This window comes from Coccomyxa subellipsoidea, assembly GCF_000258705.1.
Source record: "Coccomyxa subellipsoidea C-169, whole genome shotgun sequence".
Classification (NCBI taxonomy): domain Eukaryota; kingdom Viridiplantae; phylum Chlorophyta; class Trebouxiophyceae; family Coccomyxaceae; genus Coccomyxa; species Coccomyxa subellipsoidea.
Genome location: NW_005178033.1, coordinates 1,045,552 through 1,066,411, shown reverse-complemented (window position 1 = coordinate 1,066,411; position 20,860 = coordinate 1,045,552). Strand labels below are relative to the sequence as shown.

General features: G+C 54.2%; 4 protein-coding genes across 4 annotated transcripts; 2 read left to right on the top strand and 2 right to left on the bottom strand.

Moving 5' to 3' along the window:
• Positions 1 to 380: 380 nt before the first annotated feature.
• On the top strand, positions 381 to 734 carry COCSUDRAFT_83470 (hypothetical protein; the record flags this gene model as incomplete). Its single annotated transcript, XM_005647000.1, has 1 exon — positions 381 to 734. One exon carries the CDS (start codon positions 381 to 383, stop codon positions 732 to 734), a length of 354 nt encoding a protein of 117 aa, XP_005647057.1.
• Positions 735 to 1,506: 772 nt separating this feature from the next.
• On the bottom strand, positions 1,507 to 2,390 carry COCSUDRAFT_53759 (hypothetical protein). Its single transcript, XM_005646794.1, has 5 exons — positions 2,350 to 2,390; positions 2,208 to 2,244; positions 2,005 to 2,124; positions 1,818 to 1,899; positions 1,507 to 1,704 (listed from the first exon to the last, which is right to left on the bottom strand). The coding sequence occupies exons 2-5, from the start codon at positions 2,229 to 2,231 to the stop codon at positions 1,625 to 1,627; spliced, it is 306 nt and encodes a 101-aa protein (XP_005646851.1). The 5' UTR covers positions 2,232 to 2,244; positions 2,350 to 2,390; the 3' UTR covers positions 1,507 to 1,624.
• A 682-nt stretch (positions 2,391 to 3,072) lies between these two features.
• On the top strand, positions 3,073 to 15,054 carry COCSUDRAFT_66556 (hypothetical protein; the record flags this gene model as incomplete). Its single annotated transcript, XM_005646793.1, has 28 exons — positions 3,073 to 3,139; positions 3,367 to 3,588; positions 3,759 to 4,136; positions 4,250 to 4,450; positions 4,530 to 4,699; positions 4,911 to 5,099; positions 5,208 to 5,293; positions 5,440 to 5,606; positions 5,715 to 5,860; positions 6,017 to 6,223; positions 6,330 to 6,464; positions 6,735 to 6,918; positions 7,259 to 7,487; positions 7,753 to 8,004; positions 8,353 to 8,515; positions 8,863 to 9,016; positions 9,350 to 9,512; positions 9,945 to 10,183; positions 10,442 to 10,597; positions 10,809 to 11,132; positions 11,282 to 11,565; positions 11,912 to 12,084; positions 12,318 to 12,544; positions 12,778 to 12,892; positions 13,202 to 13,337; positions 13,799 to 14,033; positions 14,390 to 14,497; positions 14,852 to 15,054. 28 exons carry the CDS (start codon positions 3,073 to 3,075, stop codon positions 15,052 to 15,054), a joined length of 5,313 nt encoding a protein of 1,770 aa, XP_005646850.1.
• A 1,477-nt stretch (positions 15,055 to 16,531) lies between these two features.
• Positions 16,532 to 20,743, bottom strand: COCSUDRAFT_16544 (MFS general substrate transporter; the record flags this gene model as incomplete). Its single annotated transcript, XM_005646792.1, has 12 exons — positions 16,532 to 16,834; positions 17,142 to 17,323; positions 17,464 to 17,541; positions 17,692 to 17,794; positions 18,102 to 18,294; positions 18,576 to 18,746; positions 19,050 to 19,180; positions 19,409 to 19,505; positions 19,670 to 19,817; positions 20,146 to 20,172; positions 20,319 to 20,445; positions 20,609 to 20,743. The coding sequence occupies 12 exons, from the start codon at positions 20,741 to 20,743 to the stop codon at positions 16,532 to 16,534; spliced, it is 1,695 nt and encodes a 564-aa protein (XP_005646849.1).
• Between the last annotated feature and the right edge of the window lie 117 nt (positions 20,744 to 20,860).

Sequence of the window (20,860 nt, the reverse complement as noted above, 5' to 3'; positions counted from 1 at the left end):
CACTGCCCTCCCCTGCACTGCCATCCACAGCGGAGAATGCTGATGAAGTGCCTGCAGAGAAGAGCACTGCTGCCGCACTGGAGGTCGCCCAGAGGGCGCTGGCAGCCAGGCAGGCCACCCTGCGAACGCCCACCTCAGGTATTTCCCCGCAGATCCTTAATGCGGCAGAACCCACGCAGCGCCCAGCACGTAGCCTTTGCAGAGTAATGTGGGGAAGTTATACCATTGCAGATTGCCCTTCTGTGGGTGTGACTCATGCTTAGGCACGTCTTGAGGTATAAAGATTCGTGTCAAATTCGCCCTCACTCTTTCAAATACAATTATTCTCAGGCAGGACTTGAAGCTGTGGGCTGAGGTTTGAGACGTCCTTATTTGCAGGCATGGAGTTTGAGAAGGTGTGGAAGTCACTGGGGGCGGACAGTGAGCGCCAGGCGGCCTTCCTGCGCATGCTGCAGCCGGCCACGCTGCCCTCGCTGTTCAAGCACGCGCTGACCGGACCGCTGCTGTCATCCATGCTGGCAGTCCTGCTGTCCCAGGTCATCAGTGAGGACCCGGGCTTCAGTGTGCAGTTCCTGTCAGCGCTGAGCGGGGTGCCCCGGTTTGAGCTGACCGCTATGTGCCTGCCGGCGCGCGAGAGGCAGCAGCTGAAGGGGCTCTGGAACGGCGCTGCAGCGGCCATGAATGAAGCTGACGCAGCTGCCTTTGTGGGGCTGAGGAAGTCCTTCAGGCTGTAGCTGTGCTAGATCCCCCTTATGTGTATGTGGGCACGTTCATAACAAGGAAATTAGTGGCACTGTCAGTTGCGCCTGCCATGAATGAGACAAGATGATGAGGTGATGATGTGGCATTGAATGAGAAAGTGCAAATATGAAAGAGGAAGTTGATGGATTAATTAATTCCTACTGCAATCTACTATCTACTATTAAGTCCATCTCATGTCCGCCAGCAGCCCCAAAAGCAGTGTCCTGTCAGACCTCCTTGTGCCGAGGAGTATGATCAGCAATGACTTATGGTATAAGCCGCTGCTCGACGATTAAGTTTAGAAGTGGAATTTTAAAATTCTGATTGGTCCCCAATTCGGCAAGCACATGATTCACACGTTTTAGGTTTTGCAAAGGATGGCAAAATTACCTTTGGGTGCACATACAGCTGGCACCTGCCACTTCATAAAGATCTACAACAATTTCTGGATCTGCGCTCTCTATGCTGTCATGCCAAAGTCACCGCAAATCGATTTCTCATTGAGTCTAGTAATAGCGCCAGTTGTAGCTTCAGAAGTCTTGGCATCATTCCCATGAAAGGTTGCTACGTTCACCACACAGGCGTTCAATCTGATACTGGCGGCAAAAAAATGCAGCGGCAAAAAATTTAAAACAAAGAAGAAGCTCCGCCGCTGAAGACAGCTAGATAGGGCAGTTTATATCAGGAGATCTGTCATACCCAAGCCCGCCAGTGAATTCATCATGGCAGGATCTGGTGTACATGGTCATCCCAAGCCCACAAATTGCAACTTCATTTGTCAACATGAAAGTGCCATATCGAGCAAAGTTAAATCCGTTGCAACAATCGCCCAGTATAGAATCCACTGGTCTGATCATCAGCGCAATTGAAGGGGTTCAAAATGTCAGATGAGTTCAACCTCCACAGCAGGCCCATCGGTAAATGTTCTCTCATGCATGCCAGTCTCATCATTGTACACCTCACCTACGGTGCAGCAGAGCGGATTTGGGTGCAACCACCCTCTTCAAGAATCGTCATCAGCAACATTAACGCCATCAAGTGATCTCATCAACGTGCAAAAGTATGTGAGCACTCACCTTCCACAACATGCTTTCCCTTCTTGCTCTCTTGTTCTATTCTGTCTTTGATCTGCTTTACTCTCTCGGCGGCCTGCTCCTCCTGGTTGGGCAGGCAGGTAAGTGTTTCATATGCAAGCAGACAGAGTACTGCAGTTACATTGCGTGTTGAGAATTCTTCCATAAATGCACAAAGACACAGCGGTACCTTGCGCGAGTCTTCCTTCCGTTTTGTGACACGCTTCTCAACTTTCGCGCTCAACTGAGTCCTTCTCTGTTCCTCGAGCCCTTCAGGACCACCATGCTTCTTGTGCGCTGCCTCCTCGACCTGCGTGAAACGGTCTCGGACAACTTGATGGCTGGGTTTTCACAGCTGACATGGTCTCAAGCAAGTACCTAAGGGTGACTGACCTGGGAGAGTAGAAAGAGCCGCATGGGACTCCAATTTCTGCATGACATCCACTTCAGTGTCGAAAAGGCCTCTGTAGTTGAGTAACCATGCAAAAATCATCCAGGAAAGCACTGCAACTTTGGAGGGGATGGTGTGACGTACTTCTTTTGAGGATTTGATTTCGAAATGCTTCCAAGTTTCTTCAGATCAGTGTCGGTCAGAAGGTACAACGTTTTGGCGTTGCCCTGAACGTAGCATTTCAGTCAGGACCTCCAAATGTAGGCTTTACCAAGCAGAGCAGGTCGACGTTGATCTGCATGATGCACCTTTGATATGAGATCATCATGACCCTTGCAGCTATTACATATCAAGACCTGCAACACCACAATTTAATCAACAATTTCTGTGTCCCTGCAGACGGTTGTAACGAGAAAGAACTTGTAAAAATGGAAGGATGAAACCTCGTTGCTGTAGCCACAGGACCAAGGCCCTACCTTGAAGGCATTATAATACTCATTGCTAAATGTTAATGAGCCGCAGTGCATGCAGCCACTTCTCGTGTCATAGCTGACACGCTCGTCTTCCATGCGATGTTCTGCAGGTGCAAGGGTGCGTATGCTACACGAGGTTGCTGTGCAGAAAACATCTGTCAGTCACACACGTCCCATATCGAGTCTCGCGCCAATACTCACCTGATTGATCTTGAGATCACCAGCTGAAGTAAGGAGCTCTACATTTAGCTAACAGCTTCCAACAGCTTCACCTGCAGGCGGGTAACCGCACGATCTACTCGTCAATACACCCATGCTGTGATGCGTTCCCTGTGTAGCATGCACGCCATCGCGGTACACTCCGTAATAATATCGCTGAGGCAATCATATAAGAATGAGTGAAGCCGGTGTCGACGGGCTTCTAGCAATTCTTGGGGACTCAGGCTTGACCAGGGGAGCAGGTGCACATGTCCCTCTTGCCCGTGTCTGTGAAATGCATGTGCCCAGCTGATCGTCGATGACGTAGCGTTAGTCGATCCATCGCAGTCATATACGTTTGTTTGAACAGAAGTGCTGCCTTGTGTCCATTGTGCAAGCATCACCTGTAGTGAATTGTGATGCCCTTCTCTGCACTGTAGTGTATAGTGTCACTAGTAACCTCCCCTGACACGTTCGAGTGCGCTTGCAGCTGAAAGGCTTTTGCAGCAAGCTGAAGGTTCTGTGGAGACGGCTGTTGCTCTTTACTTTAGCTCTGATCACGCTGCGATCGTGCAAGAGGAGTCTGAATCTCCTCTGAACACTTTACGAGGAATCCTCGGGCCTGCGGTCACTAGTCATCAGGCTGAGCAGCTGCTAGCAAGAGCTCACAATTCCGTGCATCAGGCTGTCGAGCTCTACTACAACACAGCAGGTGAGAAGGCACCCTCTGTACTACTCTCGCAGGGAGGCCCTGTTCCATGAAAGCCCTTCCTTCATACTTCTTGAAGTCCTTTTGAGTGAGATCGCATTACCCTTTCGAAAGCTGTACAGATGGGACTGCAGTACAACTTGCAAAAATTGCATGCTTTGCATGGTATGCAGGTGGTGCTGCTCCGGGGTCTGGGGCATCCAGTGAGGCAGAGGATGCAGGGGTAGGGCCTTCATCTGGCGCGGAGTCTCTGGTGTCAAGCAGGGAGGGGTCACCAGCAGAACCAGAGATGGCAGAGGGCGCTGGCCAGGCAGGGCCGAGCAGTGACCCCAGTCCAGGCTCTGCAGGGCCCAGCGGCGCAGAGCCTGTGCGCAGACCGCGCACTGCCACGCGGAGACAACCCAGGAGCGGCGCTCCTCGTGGCTTGGATGCCATAACTGGAGTGCCGGGCCCGAGCAACCCAAGAAGAGACAGGGCCTGGGAGCCCCCTCGCGCGCGCGACCTCACATTCCTTGCCGCTGCTGCTGGTGCCGACCCTGCTCCTGCAAATGGTGAGAGGCACATCACGTCAAAGAGTTGGACACATGTGTTTGATGAGCATGAAACGTGTACTATTGTGGAGTACCTGTAGACGTTGTGCTGAAAAGTGTGGAACGCTGTCCAGGCTCAGGCAGGAGGAGGAGGCCTTCTCGCAGGAGTGCTGGCAGGCTACCACCAAGGTTTGCAGATGCGGCCAATGGCGGGGAGCCAGGAGACGACGATGATGACAGCGATGAGGATGAGGATGACGACGATGATGTCATGGTCCTCGACGAGAGCGAAGGCATGCCCTCGTTGGACTCACAGCTTGCACTCAAATGCCATGGTTGACTGGCTAACTCAAGGTTCCTTGAGGCAGGTTCTGTCAGAAGAATAAGGGAGGCTGAGCTGGCAGTGGTGTGCAGATCCGTCCGTGCTAGCAGTGACAGAGGACGAGCCAGAGGCTGAGGCTGGCGCTGAGGCTCACGAAGACGATGATGAAGAGTCAGTGCCATTCCACATAGCCCGGCGTCAGAGGCGTGAGATGCGTGAACTGGGCACCCGACCCCAGATCGGTGTCCTCTTGCGGCTGAAGGTGATCCTTTGCTTTGCTCGGGGATTGGAGCCTTCAGCATGTCTGATTGACTCTGTTCTATTACAAAGGGTGTGAACCTGAAGTCTTGCCAAGCTGCTCAGAATTGCAATACATGGGAGGTCCCCACCACATCTACGACATGTGGGACAGTCACAGCCAATGCATGTCTGATGGGCTAGTATTAGACACGTTGGGTTGTTATCCTCTGCAGGAGCAGGCTCTGCAGGAGGGCAGACAAGGGCAGTCAAGACGGGGCCTGCCCTTTGCAAAGCACAGGGACGCCAGCGGCCGCATTTTTGCAGCAGAGGCTGAGAAAGTCCCGCCTATGATGCCCCCCAGCAAGGCGCTGGGGTTCCCCTTGCATCTGGGCGGCCTGGATGTGGACCTGCAGCTGCAAAATGTGAGTTCCCAACTTCCATAAGAAACGTTGACCTGCATATCTGCCAAATGCAAAAATTCATGTGTGCGCATGCATTGTGAGCGAGAGAGCATTCATTTTGCTGTTCAGGCTGAGACAGACGGACAGATCGCTGTGGATGTTCTGGAAGGGAGGCGGAAGCTTCTGGATGACAAATTTACATTCGAAAAGCATGGGTGAGCACATTTATCTGACGTCTGCCACACCTTCTGGTATTTGTTCAAAGTTCCTGCCCTTATGCTCTTTTGTTTTGGTGCTTAAAACTGCAGATCCCTGAATATCTTTATAGAAGAAAATGACATGTTCCTGTGGTTTTGGACAGGCAGAATGGGTGGCTGCTACAGCAAGCAGTCACTGACGAAGCTGAGGAGGAGCAGCTCAGCTGCGTCACAGATAGCCAGGATTATCGCCTGTTCTCTGTATTGGACAACCTGGAAAGTGCAGATGACATTGAGGTCCAGTATGAACTGAGGGTGGAGTCAAAGTCAGGTACTCACTCGCCTGCGCTGATGTTCTCGAATTGCTCATGCTTAGTTTCCAACACACGGATTTTGTCCTTGGGGCAGACGTTCTGAGAGTGTTGACACTTTGTAGCAGGTGAAATCAAGAAAGCAAAGAAGAAGAAGAGCAAGGCGAAAGATGCGCAGGTCAAGCTGAGAGCCCAAGTCTACCTGAAAGAGAAAGCCATCTCCAAAGATGTGCTGCAAGCCACAGAGCAGAAGAACAAAAACAACAAAAACAAGGTGTGCTTACTTCATTGCTCCTGCAACGTCATTCTTCCTTCAAACTGTGCAGACAGGCCCATGTGCTGTGCCATGATGACACCTCAGTCAATCTAATACATCACAGAAGTATGAATGAGTATCGTGCCTCTGACTTCTGTTGATGGGTGCTTGCAGCACATGCGCTTGTATGCGCTCATTCTGCAGCTGCTGGAGCGAGGAAGCGGCTTGTCACTGGGGCCAGATTCTGACGGGCTGCTCAACTTTTGTGATCCTGTGGAGTCCCAGACGCCCGAGCAGAGGCTGCTGGAGGCTGGCGAACAGAAGGCCGAGGACAAAGGCAAACAGAGGGCCGAAGAGCCCCTCGACGAGCAGTCCTCAGAGGTGCCATGCTCTACATCCGCTGCTGCCGTTTCTTTATCCTTGATGCATGTCTCTGAAGTAAGCAAGCTTCTGGCAGGGGTTTAAGAGCAACGTTGGTGCACTGTAGGTGGAGGAGGTTCCGAAGCCAAAGTGGCAGACAGACATCGAGAAGCTGCTAACCTCTGGGAGACTCCCCAAGGATGCCCCTCTGGAGTCGGTGCCTGCGCAGCTCCAGTCCCACCCCAAGCGCTTCCAGCTGCAGGTGCTATATGTGCTCACCTGCCAGCATGCACCTCCACCTTCAAGTGCCTGTCTGCCCCTTCATACCCTCATAATGGACAGACGACTCTCTGGCATCAGCAAGTTTGCACCATACTGTCCTCAAGCCAGGACTGTCTTCAAGCACCCCTGCTTTGCATGTCATACATGGGACATCCGGGATTAGAAGTCATCTGAGGCCTAAGGGGTTTACAGAGATTCAGATCATGCTGGGATCATGGAGGGGCAAGATAGGGAGTTTTTTGGGGTCCAGGGGTTGCGGTGGATGGTGGCGCGGGAGAGGAATGGCGATGCGGTGGGGCGGGGTCACCTGCACCTGCACCCAGCATGGCTGCAGCTGCTGACAGCAGACGGGCAGCTCATCTACGTCCACCTCATGCCGCCCCACCAGGTCACTGCCGACTTCATCACCTCTCCCACAGGTGGCACCTGCGGAGGTACTACTCTCTCCCATATATTCCCTGCCCTTGTTGTTCAATCTAAGTCTCTTGGAGCTCTTAAGTGTTGGAGCAAGCCACACCTCAGCAGCCTATGAGCAGAGCTTTGTGGAGCATCTCGCTTCCCGGATGTCAGTTGCATCATTTTTGTGTGCACGCGTGATTGTGCTGGCCTCTTTCGACCCTTCTGCCATGTCTCTCATGCCGTACAGGTAACGAGAATGCGCAGCAAGGCTATCCTTATTAAAAATTAATTTGGGCCCACTTTGACAACGACGCCGTGCTGAATCACTGTTCAATGCATGCTTATTACCAATCTAATGACGTGTGTGCTGCTCAGGCTTCCTGTGCGACATGATGGGGTTGGGCAAGACGCTGGAGACGCTGATGCTGGTGCTGGCGCACCCGGCGCCGAGCGACTGGGCTGTGGCAGAGTTGGACGGCCGCAGCCGCGCCAGCGACGCCGACCCGGTGCCCATCAAGACCACGCTGATCGTCATGCCTGCCAACCTGCTGACCCAGTGGCAGGAGGAGCTCCAGCTGCACGTCAACCCCGGCGCCCTCACCTGGTGCGCCCTGCTCCCCTGGGAGTTTCTCCTCAAATACTGCTGGTTGTCCACTTGCAAATGCGGTTTGATTCCGCAGATTCCTTGCTGGACATGTAGCAGATGAATGGCATGTGAAGTCAAGGCAGAGAAGGCTGCTTCACTGGTGCGATGGATAGTTCTGCAAGAAGTCGCGCTGCAGGAATGCATCGACACCTGATTGTCCTTGCCCAGCATTAAATTGACCAAATGATGTGCACAATGCATGGTGATATTGGTGGATGTGCAGGGGCGTGTACCAGGGGCAGGAGGCGTCATTGAGCATGCACATGCGGCGACAGGAATCTCATAATTCCATCGCAGACACGCGCATCTCGGGGCGACCGCGCACAAAGATGAACCCGGCCAGCAACACCTGGACGCTCATGGTCACCGAGCTGTTCTGCGCCGGCCCCGAAGGCCAGCCGCTGCCGCTGCACCAGTGCGACGTCGCCTTCATGAGCTACGAGAATCTGCGCAAGGAGCTCGGCTATGCCGACAAGTGCGCGCCTCTCTCCTTGGAATATGTTCGCCTGGAGCAAAGATTGCGCATGGACAGATTGCATCAGAGGTGGGGCAAGTGGTCAGGTCTGTTGGAGAGCTGAAGAGGGGTGATCGTGGCATGATCCTCTTCATCTTTCTTGCATATGTGACCATGTATCCTCTCAAAGGTGCAGCCTGCCTGTAGCAGGGCCAGCCTTGACACTACACATGCAGCATGCTGCACTTCCCGGAGATCTTTATTTATAACAAATAGGATATGCTGTATATGAGGAAGTATTGCTGTTCTTTATACTGAAGCCTTAGTCACTCAAATTTTGGCGATTGATTGGAGGGTGCACGCGCGCAGGTCGCTGCTGCTGCAGTACGGCTTCTGGCGGCTGGTGCTGGACGAGGCACAGCTTGTGGCGTCCTCCTCCAGCGTGGCTGCGCTCATGACCTCTGCGCTCTGGCGCAGGCACGCCTGGGTTGTCACCGGCACGCCCATCACCAGCCGCGTCGAGGAAATCCAGGTGCCACCTCATACTTACGCTGCTTCTCAAAGGAACATGCGTATGCCAGGTTGCATGCACTGATTTTGCTCCCACCTGTCCTGGGGAGAACATTATGTCTGCGTCATATTACCGAGCCCGCTCGAGGAGATCTAGTTCCTGCCTCACACTCTTATAAAAGTCTGAAGGAACTTCCTTATAATAGGTTGCATGCATTTGTCTCGCTCACCTCTGGTGTTGGCTGCTTATTTAATTTATTATGTATTGTAGCCTGCACGAGCCTGTGATGCAGCTGAAGAGGAGAAGGGAGAGACTAACAGTGAGGAGGAATTTTGCAGAGTGCTGATACTGTGACTGGGATTGCGCAGGGGCTGCTGGAGTTTTTGGCATACGAGCCCTTCTACGACAACAAGTCGTGGAGCTCGCTGGTGCTGCGCAGGTACGAGACCGGCTCTGAGCGCCTGCTGCCCCTCTGCAGCCTGCTCAAGGGCGTCATGCTGCGCCGCACCAAGGAGGACGTCGGTACGCATCTACTCCCTCCATGCATACATCCTCCGTGCATCCTCTGTGCTGGCACCATCGTCTCTTCTTGACCAGACAAGGTTGATTAGACATGAGGGTCATCTGCGTGATGGCATCCTTTGTATCTTAAATCAGAGGAGCCCAGAGTATTCTTGGCTGCACTGCAGCCACAGGGACTCTAGGCAGGCACTGTTTCGGAAAATTGCATGACGTATTATTATCAGTGCTAAGAGTACATGCTTTACCTGCCAGAGGCAGGATGTGTCTGCAGACAAGCTCCATCTAAATGCCAAATAGTGTTAGGAATGATACGATCAACTTGTGTGTTGGCAGAGGGTGAGCTGGAGCTGCTGCCGTGCACGCACGAGGACGTTTGGGTGGCGCTGTCGTCGGTGGAACGCGCGATGTACGAGCGCACGCGACAGGCCGTCGACCAGGGCCTCCGCCATTCCGCCGCCCGCCGACGCGCCAGAGCCTTCAGCTCCGCTTACAAGAAGTGAGCCCCTGCCGCATGCTACCCTCCAGAACATACTCATTGCAATCTCTTGCCTTGCTATGCTCCTGCTTTGCCTTGCTCAATCAAACAATCCTATATATCTGGATCTGCCTGGGACCTTTGGCCATTGACACAATCACCGCATTTCCCACTTTGCGAGAGAGCCGAAGGGCTTTGTGAGAGATTGGGTTTTCCAAGGGAGCATGGATGACGATCCATTTCTCAGCCCGCGGAAGTGTCGAAAGAAAAAGAAGAAGACAGTTTCTGGAACGCGTTTCACCGGGAGATACCAAGAGGAGGCTTGTGTTTTGGTGGAGCATGTGCTCTTGGCTGGCCGTCATCCGATCTGTACAGGACGTGCTCCCTGCTAAAGACAGGGTTCACTCCTGTGATAATTTAGTACCAAGAGGAACTTAATGTGTGCGGCGGCAGGGTGACGGCGAAGGTGGTGGGGCAGTTCACGCAGCTCCGGCAGCAGTGCTGCCACCCGCAGATCGTGCGACGCGACGTGTGGCTGGGCAAGACGCGCCTGAGCATGCGCCAGATCCTCACCCGCCTCGTCACCCGCGCATTCGGCGAGTACGACGCCGCCCTGCGCGCAGAGTACAACGCGCGCCTCCTGCTGGCCGCCGTGCAGCTCGATGACGAGCTGTGCAGGCCAGACTCCAATGGTGAGTGCACGTTCCATGCCTAGCCGTACGTGCCCCTGCTTCTGATTCACAAGCCTTGAGAGATTTTATTCTAACCAGGGTTTATAAGGCTTTTGCTTTTGACAGTTGATCAATGCTTTGCTCAGGTGTATTTTGCATAACACTCCTAGGAATTTAGTGGAAAGGTAGCATATGCTTGAAGTGCGGTTGTGCTCCAAATCCAAAGGAGCTCGAATTCGAGCGCTCGTGTCTTGAGCAGACATATCATTGCTGCGGCAGGGGACGCGTTTGAGCTGGTGCTGCGCCAGATTGAGCTCGGCATGGATCTGAGCGCGACGACAGACCTGCAGCAGCTGCTTGGCAGCCGTGACCAGGAGGGAGGCCTGCCGGCCCCCGACCTCTCCGCGCCCCACCCCTTCCGCGGCTCTGGCCCAGGTCTGCTTTTCAGCCATCTCATGCCAACTCTCTCACAATGTCCAGCTCAGAGATGATGAAACGCTGCTCCAATCATAAGTATGTCCACCACAGCAGACTTCTTGCGTTCCACATGGGCCAGAAAGATCACAGGGATCTCAACCATTTAATGTGCCGGGTGGCCATCTGAGTAGGTGTGTCATGGAGCTGCCTGATCTGGAACTGCTTGCAGGGACTGGGCCAGGAGAAGATCAAGGTGACAGAGGACTGAAGCGCAAGGCTGACGAGGCTGTGGGACCCAGCGAGGGCCGTGCTGAGGCTGCCAACAAGCGCAGCGGCACGCTTGCAGCGGTCACTGCATGCGCAGCAGGCAGGATAGAAGCCCAGCGACAGGGTGCTTCTGCGGTTGGCGGTGCAGGTGCCGCCACTGCCTCGGCGAGCGGCAGCCCTACAGCTGTGCAGCCAGGCTCGGACCATGGGGCGCCTGTAGAGGAGGCTGCACCCAGCTCCCTCCGAAATGGCAGCTCGAATGCCCAGGCGGCCGCAACTGCTCCAGGTGACCTTTCTCAACAATTGCAGTAATTAGCGCCACTCAAGCTGTCACGATGTCAAATGTTCCTTCCTGGCTTGTCACTTGGAATTTTGTCAGACTGTATAGTCTGAAATGCCGTTGCCATGAGTAATGGGTAGATGTGGTAATCACAGGGCCGGAGGACAAGGGCAAAGGCAAGGCTGTTGAGGAGCTGGAGGCAGCAGCGGAGGGTGCAGAGGCGCAGCAGCCGGCGCTGGACAGCGAGGCTGCGCAGGCGGCCAAGGCGGCGCGGGACCGAGTGCGCGCGTGGCAGCGGCTGCGGCTGGAGGGGCTCGCGCTGCTGGCGGACGTGCTGGAGACGTCCGAGGAGGCGCTCGGCCGCAAGCGCAGCAAAAAGCCGGAAGATGCTGCCGACGCCGACGCCCGGCTGGTCGCCATCCGCGATGACCTGCAGCAGGTCTGTCTCCCCTTTCTCCTCGTGCTCAAGGGTACCAGCCCATTAATTACCTCAGTTGCTTGTAGCCATCCCTTCAAGGGTGCCAGATTCTTCATATCCACATTGCTGTGTTCTGACCGCATGCATGATAAATTAATGCTATCGCAAATTTCAGGCAAGTGACTTCAGGAGCCGGGTACTATCCAACATCAAAACCCTGCCTGGTCACATGCCTCTCACCTGCAAGCTTGGCTCTTGAGGGGTGATGATTTTATTGCAGATGCTGCAGAGAGCTAACAGAACGAGGAATGCATGCTGACATCTGGGGCTCCGATGGGGTTTTTAATGACTCTAATGGCGGGTGCAGGTGCGGCTCGCGGCCGAGAGCCTGAGGCTGGTGCTGGGAGACGAGGAGGTTGAGGCGACGGCGCTGGCTGCGGTGATGCGGTTCAGCCGGCGGCAGCGCAAGATGGAGGTGGACGAGGACCTGGAAGCCGGCCGCGAACTCGAGATGCAGGAGGAGCGCGCCGCTCAGCAGAGGTGGCCTTATTGGGTTTTATTTTGGTGCCTCTCAGGAGAATTCAAAGAGGTCTCTTATGCAACTACGAAGGGTTAGTCAAGGGCAATTGGGGCCCTGCAGATTATAAGTACAGGTACCTTCCGTCCTGCATGCATGGCGGCTTCTGGTCTGTGTCTGCCTATGGCAGCCTTCTGTAAGCTTGGAAGCTTTTGCAGCTGGCCTATTGTCCTGAGAGAGATATTTGTTGTGCCAGGTCGACACAGCAGATGCTGCGGACGTACAGCCACCTGCGGGCGCGCGCGCACCCCATCAAGGCCGCCGAGAAGGGCGTCGCGTCTGCGGCCGACGCCACCACCGAGCGCTGGCACGCCCTGCAGCATCTCGCCCACAAGCTGGCCAGCCTGGACGCCTCCAAAGAGCACCCCGCCATCCTCGACGCCGACGCGGCCGGCCCCAGCAGCGGCGCTGGGCCCAGCACCGGTCCGCACACTATTCTTACTCCCTGCTGTACCCTTAATTAGGTCCCATGATCCTCTTTTATGGGTTGTATATACTTCATTCATCTACTGACAACTTCCTAGAGTGACAACAATGTGCAGTGATCATGCTTTGCCGGAGACTTGTGGGCCTCCAGACCTGCCCTGTAGCTATGCTGCGGTTGCAAAGTACAGATTGAATTGGTGGAGCGCTGAGCAGCGGATGGGGCGGTGCAGGGCCAGCGGAGGCTGAGGCGGATGAGATTGGCAGCTGCCCGATCTGCCTAGATGTGTGCGAGCGCCGCACTGTGACCTCCTGCGGCCACCACTTCTGCTCCGACTGCATCCACGAGTGCGCACCCATCCCTTCTCAATAGAAACATTCCTCCCAATATCAGGCTGATGTCCCACATGCAATGGGCTGCTAAGACACGGATCCTGTGGGCATGTTTACCTGTGCGCACTCTGGCATTCGCACCGGCCTCGGTCCTGAAAAGCTGCTCTGCCTGGCTGGAGCTTCTGTCATGGACATTGTATTGAACAGTCAGAGCATGTGACCAATTCATTCTGGTGCTGGTGCATCGCACACCGTCTTTGGAAGTTTTCTGCACAGTCACACATGCACTTTGGGCATGCTGAGTGGAATGCATGGCTGGTGCAGGTCGGTGCACAATCGGGCGGAGTGCCCGATCTGTCGCGCGCCGCTGCGGCCAGAGGATCTCTACGACGCGGCCACGGAGGAGGAGGAGGAGACTGCGCGCCTGCACCACGAGCACGTCGGCCAATACGGCGCCAAGGTGGGCCCCTACCATTCTTATATCTTCAAGGCCAGAGTAGCTTGGTCATGGATGACTGTGCCGTAGCTCCTGTGGGATGTGCAAGCCATGAACGGAAGCGTCAAGAAGTATGAGACATGCTTTACCATGCTGCGGGCAATGGAGTATTTTGCAGTGGCGTCGCGCACAAAGCGTCATTGTCCGATAAGTGGTCGTCCGATGAGTTCTCCGAGGCTACCTTTTTGCAGAGCTTGCATGCTTTTTGGGAGGCACTTGCTCCTTTTGCAGGCAGGTGTGTTCAGGATGATTTAACAATAGGTGTACCTAGAGAAATCTTGAGTGCATCTACCTGGCGAGGAGGTAAGTGCCTTACTGGACAGTCTTTTCTCCCTGGATAGCCCAGGGTCATGCAGGTGTTGCCTAATATGGTTGCTAGAATGAGTCAGAAAGGAATCTGAGGGAAGCTGTGGTCCCCCGTGCAGGTGACGGCGCTGCTGACTCAGCTGGCGGAGATGCGGAGCGCGGACCCCACGGCCAAGGCGGTGGTGTTCAGCGCATGGGGGCGCCTGCTTAAGCTGGTGGGCGACGCGCTGGCTTCGAACGGGCTGCAGTACGTGAGCCTGGCGGGTGCACAGCCGCCTGCGCGCGCAGAGGCGCTGCGCCGGTTCATCCACGACCCGGACTGCGCCGTCATCCTCATCGTGCTCTCCACAGGCGGTGAGATATCTTCTGCTGCCCAAGTTCAATTTCAAAAGAGAGGTAAAACCAAGAGATACGGCTCCCTGTGCTGGAGACTGAGGTGTGCACATAGATGATGCTTGCAGAGCCTGCCATTGTGATTGTATGCCCGACATGCTGCCCCTGCTACAACATCAGCGCGTGTGAAGCCTGTGCCAAGAGCGGTTTTCCCAAAGCAAAGCCTCGAGCGCTGTGTGAAGCAAGCAATGCACGTGCAGTCAATGGCTCCCTCCCGCTGTATGCCGGCATTGAGCGTCATTTTTTGCCTTTTGGGTGAAAATTCTTGCATGCCTCAGAATCATTGCTGAGGGACAGTTGTGGGATGTGGGGCGCAGGCGGTGCTGCGGGGCTGACGCTGACGGTGGCCAACACGGTGTTCCTGATGGAGCCCGCGCTCAACCCGGGGCTGGAAGCCCAGGCAGCCGCGCGCATCTACCGCCTCGGTGAGTACCTCTTGTCCAAAAAAAGTTGCTGAGAGTGTCAGGGCCCCTGCCCCTGTCAGGGCTTTTCCAGGAGTGATCCCCAACCCTAATTGTCTCCTGCTTGAAAGTGCCATCGCAGAGGCAGGAGCCCTGACCCAATGCCGTTACTGATGGAATAGAACATCAAGCGGTGCAAGCCGCTCCTCCAAGCCAAATGGAACACCAAACAGTTCAGCCTGCTTTATTATATTATGTTGACACATGCTTGCCAAACGAAGGCTAGGCTGCTACACGTGGTATGTATGGGCTTTTGCGTTGTCATCCTGCTATTCTGGACGAGTGGTAAGCACGCACGCCCTTGTGTGCTGAGTGCAGGCCAGACAAAGGCGACGCGCGTGGTGAGGCTGCTGGCGGAGGACACCATTGAGTCATCCATTCTCAAATACCAGCAGCGCAAGCTCAACGCCGGCGGCGGCGTCAGCGAGGAGGAATCCCTGCTGCCGGCGCATGACGTGGACGCCAGCACGCTAGCCACGCTCATGCGAGAGCACCCGCCGCCGCCCGCGCCCGTCAAATAGACCGGCCGCCGCATGTTTTCAAGCACTTTTTAGGGAGCTGGCATCTGTTTGTACAATTCTGATTTGCAATGCACGCCGTTGTGCTTTTACGCAATATTATCTTGCGTTTATGATTCAAGCAGTCGAGTCAGGGGCTTGAGAGACGTTCTGTCGGCAGGGATCTTGTGCCACGTGCTGGCAGAGCAAGAGAGCAATGCAAGAACGTGCACAGAAGCGCCAATTGCACAGAAAACATCTGTAGGCCTGCAATTTTAGAGCTTGAAACTCCCTGCCATGTTATGCGGGACATATGCCGATGTCAGTTGACGTGCGTGCACGTGTGCTTTGTGCATATTGTCTTGTACAGAACTCAGCACGTTAGGGTGCACTACTGGCAGGAGCTAAAGCAATGAGGGAATTAAAAAAAAACTTTTAAAGAAAGCTTTTACAGCGTACATGAGGCAGCAATGCCTGTAGCAATGTCAAACCCAACTTTGCATTCTGGCAAGATTCCCTTTAGGAAACCCCTGCAACTTTGACACAGTAGACAATCATGCTCTGCCGGGCATGTGCAGGCAAGCCAACATCCAACTGGTGTTCACACCGCTATCATTTCTTAATTTCTGCCGTTTGGAACTTCACCCTAATTATAACAGGTACTAAAGCTACTGTAGGTGCTACTGTAGATGACAATTTGGCTGACATCTGCTTGTAGTCCTGCAGTCCAACTGACTCAGAGCTGTAACTATATAGGTTTATCTGATTTGCAGGCCAAAAATGCGCAGGACTACAAGCTTGAGCTTCTGAAATGATTTGAGGGACGCTCTGATCTGCAGGACCTTCCAAGTGCTCAACAATCTTTCATTGCAGTCATCTTGGAACTCCAGAATTGAGGCCAACCTGTTATGTTATATGCGTGGACAATGTCCGCTGGACATCAGGGGAAAGCCCAGAATGCAAGACAGGGCCACCGCCTTCATCAGCAGGCACCAAAGTGCTGGATACATTCCAGAACACTTTCCAACAAAGAAGTGGTACTCTTATGGAAAAAGCCAAGCCCCTTCCCATCTGCCATGCAGCAATTGCCAGCACGTCCTTCCAGGGGTGGCAATTCCAGCATGTCCTGCCAGGGGCATCTGTCCATATCACTGGGGCAGGGCAGAATCTCTTGCAGCGTTCACACTGCTGGGGGTTGGGGATCGTCGGCAACGCGCGAAATGGAGTTGATGCGCCAGTCCGGCACATGCTCCTCGCGCATGTCTGCCGCGTCCTGCTTGGGATCGTAGTTCTGCACCCATAAATTACAACGTCAATTGAATGCAAGCAGCCCAGACAGCCCCCAAGCCAGCCCCCAAGGTTGTCTGCTGGAGGCCTATTGAGGCCAGTTGTGACAACCCATCATTCTCAGAGCGCTAGCCACCGAGCCTCGACTGCTCAATCCCAAGGCACGGCAGCAGCAGTCTTTGGGAGCAGCAGAACACATCTTGCAGATTGCGAGTCAATCACTCTTGCACGCTGGAAAGCCCAAGCCAGCAGCAGGATGAGAGAGCGGCTGGTATTGGCATTCAAGGCAAGGTGAAACATGGCGCACAAGGCAGTGCGAGCGCCAAGAACGGAGAAAGGGCTGCCTCGCGGCGTGAAGGGAAAGCATCAACAAAGTGTGAGCAATAGTCACCTTGCCGACGCCGGTCATTTTCTCCCAGATGGAGAGGTTCTTGGGGTTGATGGCCTCGCCGTGGTAGACGCGCCCGCTCAGGATGTCACTCCAGCGCCTGTCCAGCTCCGACAGAGACAGCCGCAGCTGCGCACACCACAACCCATCTCACTCTGCTGATGCACTGTGGGTCCGGCACATTTTATCCATGCTGCCTCTCACTCACTGTACTCACAAAACCCATTTGAACCTCTGCAATAGCAGATTGAAAAGGCAAATCATGCTGCATCACAAGTCACAACAGGGGGCCGCTGCCCGAGAATTCGCAGTGATACATGCTAAAGCAGCCATACATCTTCCCACGACGATCAGGAAAAGAAAGGAATGAGCCTTTCTTGGCCACACAATTCATGGCAGGAAAGGCTGCAGCGCGCTTGTGGATGAGCATACGCACCGGGTCGGGCATGAAGAGGGCCGTGAGCAAGAGGCCGCCGAAGTTGAAGGAGGAGGTGGTCCAGAACTTGGTGCGCGATGGCAGGTAGTTGAACCAGACCGACGCCCACAGCGCCCCCACCTTGGCCACCCCCGCACTGATGCCGTGCGCAGAAGTGCGCACCCCCGTTGGATACAGCTCGCCTGGTGCACAGGGCAGTGAAGGCGCTCAGTGATTTGACTCTGTGCATTGCTGGAGATGTTTTGAGACCAGCGGTGTTAAGGAATATTTCTAGGGAAGAAAAATTCAGATGTTCCTCCCATCGAATCTGGAGTGACAGTACCTGCCAGTAGAAAAGTGGTGCAGTTGGGCCCAAACTGGCCCCAGAAGCTGGAGAAGAAGTAGATGAACTGGAAGGTGCCTGCGCAGACTTTCAAGGCAACGTGTCAGTGAAGCAAGAGGGACCTGCATGCAGCCTTCCAAGCTGTAACTTGTTTATCGTGCAGCTCGTCTGCAAAAGAGTGCCAATGGCATTAGCTGTGAGTGTATGCTGGTGGTGGAGAATTCGCACCGAGGCCTCCCCTGGTGGTGAGTGGGTGGTACCAGATGGCGCTGATCATAAACAGAGTGCCCACCATCGCAAACCCAAATATCTGGATGCGCAGACGCCCTACCTGCCACACCATACCACCCATATCATCAACCTTGCCAATACCTCAACTCACACGTCACACCATTGACAGTTCTCCACTCCCATCTTCAGGCAGAAGCTTGCCAATCCCTTTTTTTCACACATGTCACAGCGTTCCCAACTTTTTATAAAAAAAACCTGAATGTGATGCGTGGGCGCTTGCATGAGGCCGAGCTTCAAAGATTGCATCCTGCCCGGTTCCTCATTAGACGAAGAGCCAGTAGCCTATATCTGCAGGCCCTTCAGCAAGACACATGGATGGAGCTTGGGCAGGGAATACTTAGCAGCACCTTGGGATTGTCGACGAGGGCGGCAGAGACATAGTAGCCGACGAGGGCGCAGCCAGAGTTGAGCAGGGTCCACAGCAGGGTGGTGAGGATGGAGGCGCCCGGGGACAGGATATTGATGAAGGTACTCTGGAACACCTTGTTGCCGTAGAAGCTGAAATCCCACAGGAACCAGGACCCAGCCGTCGCAAAGAGCCTGTTCCAGCCCAGGTTCTTTTCAATAATGTTATTGTCTAAAATCTGAAGCAAGACTTTTATATGTTGTATACCATGCTGTTTCTGTCAGAGGCAAGGTGCGTCTGCACGCAAGCTGCACAAAAGGCGGCCACATGCACTACCCTTCCATGGACTTGCCAGGGCCATACAGGACCTATCAACCGTGGGCATGGTGCCCAGTTGCTAGCCGGGGCTGATCTGCAACATTTGCTGCAGATATGAATATTGCAAAGACAGGCACTGATGGACAGTAGATTGCACCTGGGCCAGAACATCTTGAAGAGGAGGCCGAGGTTCCTGCTGCGGTTGCCGCCTGCGCGCTTGTCGGCCTTCCACACAGCCGACTCGCGCAACTTGTACACACGCCAGAAGATGATGAAGAGCAGCACGCCGATGCCCAGGCCAAAGCCTGTGCGCCACACGCTGTCCAGCCTGCAGACATCACTTTAGTCATATTACGTCGCTTGCAGCCAGCTTCGGGCTGATTCAATGTGTAATTCTACTATTCTAAATGTAATTGTAAGTGTCACCGCCCACCATGACATCCAAAAACTTGGATATAGATTTGGCGACATCAACAAGATCAGCCTGCCAGAAGAAGATATACGAGTGTGCGTGGACCAGAGGCAACCATCAAGCTGGCCCGGGTGCTGTGTTGAGATCATGCAGCTTGATGAACAATCACAGTCGTCCTTATGGTGACTGGCAGCGCATGACGCGCAAGATAGACGGCACCTGTGAGGCGCGTAGGGGTAGGCCTTGTTCTTGTAGTTTGGGATGGCGACCCTGTAGATGACCACGAGGATGCAGAGGACGGCCGTGTTGACAAAGTTGCCCACGCCCTGCATGGAGAACGTCAGCACCACCTGCACATCCATATTTGTGCCATCCTTTTCTGCCATATTTGTTTGACGTGTTTCCCCACAGCGTTACAGAAAGCTGCCCTCAGAGGAAGAAAGAGTTCTCAGAGTAGTGTGTCATAGATTCCCGAAATGCTAGCATGCATGAGGTAGAATCTTTTCTGCGCACTCTTGTCAAGACTCAATCCAATGATGTCCAATGATCAGACTGCAAGAAGCGCCAGTGAAGCACACCTCCCGGCCGCGCTTCTTGGCATGTGCGAGGCCGCCGGCTTCGGCGCGCTCGGCCGCAGAGCCGGCCGCCATCGGGTACTCGCCGCCCACGCCAAATCTGCAAATAAAGGAAAAATAACAATTCACAATTTCACCGACCCTGAACCCCATGCACGTCACGGCTGTCTGGTCTTGCATGCATGCGCACAAGCAAAGGTATGTGGCTTTGCACCCCTGGAAGGTGCAACCCCCTGGGAGAACATATATAGATTGGGTGGGCACCCGAAGACGAGTTGGGAGATGAGGTACATGACGGTGAAGCCCTTGGTGTTGACGCCAAAGGTGCAGGTCAGCATGATGGCGCCCAGCAGCATCAGGCAGGCAGTTGTCACACTGCCCCACTTGCGCCCGATCCTGTCGCCAATCACGCCTGCAAACTTTGCATTAATTATGTATGGAAAGTTCTATTAGTAACCATGTAGTAATGAGTAATAAGCCACAGGCCACAATGTTGCTCAGATGCCTCGCTCTTCAACGTCAAGCATTCCAACAGGATGCTTCATTGGGCCTCACAGGGCTCTGCCAGCAGCAGAGCCTGGACAGGTGACGGTGTCATCATATCATAGAAGCATCAGTAACATGCGAATGACAAATGACAGGTGCATTGGACAAGGGCAAGCTAGCCAGCTCTTTTTAGACAAGTAACAATTTGCAGGTGCACATTTGTGAGGGTAAAGATGGTGCTGGTTTGTGCGTACCCAAGAGGCACATGCCCAAGATGATGCCTGCGAAGCACAAGACACCAGCCATCAAGAAATAAATTTCCAGGGGACGAAATAATAAGTTTCTACTGCTGAAAGCTCCTGTAGCACAGCTTAATTTGCTCTGATCTTTGCAAATTGAGTCAGGCCAGGCTCGGGTCAGGACGCACCGATGATCTGGGTATAGTCTGGTGCCTGGGTGAGTGTCTTTTGGCACTCCTTGTAGGTCTTCCAGCAGTTGGGGTACTCCGCTGTGATGATGGGCCGCACATTGCCAATGCTGAAAATGAAGTAAGCCTGCAGAAAATTGATCCCTTGTTTCCTAAGACCTACAGTAATCTGCTGATGCATCTCCATGATGGCCTGCCCTATGATAATGCAAGCTGTGCACATCAATGGTGAAGGTGTTCACCAAACAATAGTAGTGTGGTGGAATTTGCACACGAGTAAGAAGTAGTACCTCACAGAACATGCCCAGCCCAGGGATCGCCCACTGAATGAGCCAGAACTGCACACACAGAAAGCAGCAGGTGTCAGGCAGGGTCGAGACTGCAGCATCGATTCGCAGCTTGTACACAGCGCAGCGTGCATGCATGCAGGAATGATATCTTGTCCTTCTGAAAGGCCAGGACAAGGTGTGCAGCTGAGAGGGAGGCTGAAGCTACCCAGGCCTCATTAAAGGAGTGGAACCAGAAGAAGGGCACATCCTCAT

Excerpts from the sequence above, each read along its gene's own strand:
- COCSUDRAFT_53759 (XM_005646794.1), bottom strand. The coding sequence starts at position 2,231 with ATGCGGCTCTTTCTACTCTCCCAG. Across the intron at positions 1,900-2,004 it reads GGAAGGAAGACTCGCGCAAG|GAGGAGCAGGCCGCCGAGAG; the intron begins GTACCGCTGTGT and ends CTGCCCAACCAG. Across the intron at positions 1,705-1,817 it reads GGGAAAGCATGTTGTGGAAG|GTGAGGTGTACAATGATGAG; the intron begins GTGAGTGCTCAC and ends GCTGCACCGTAG.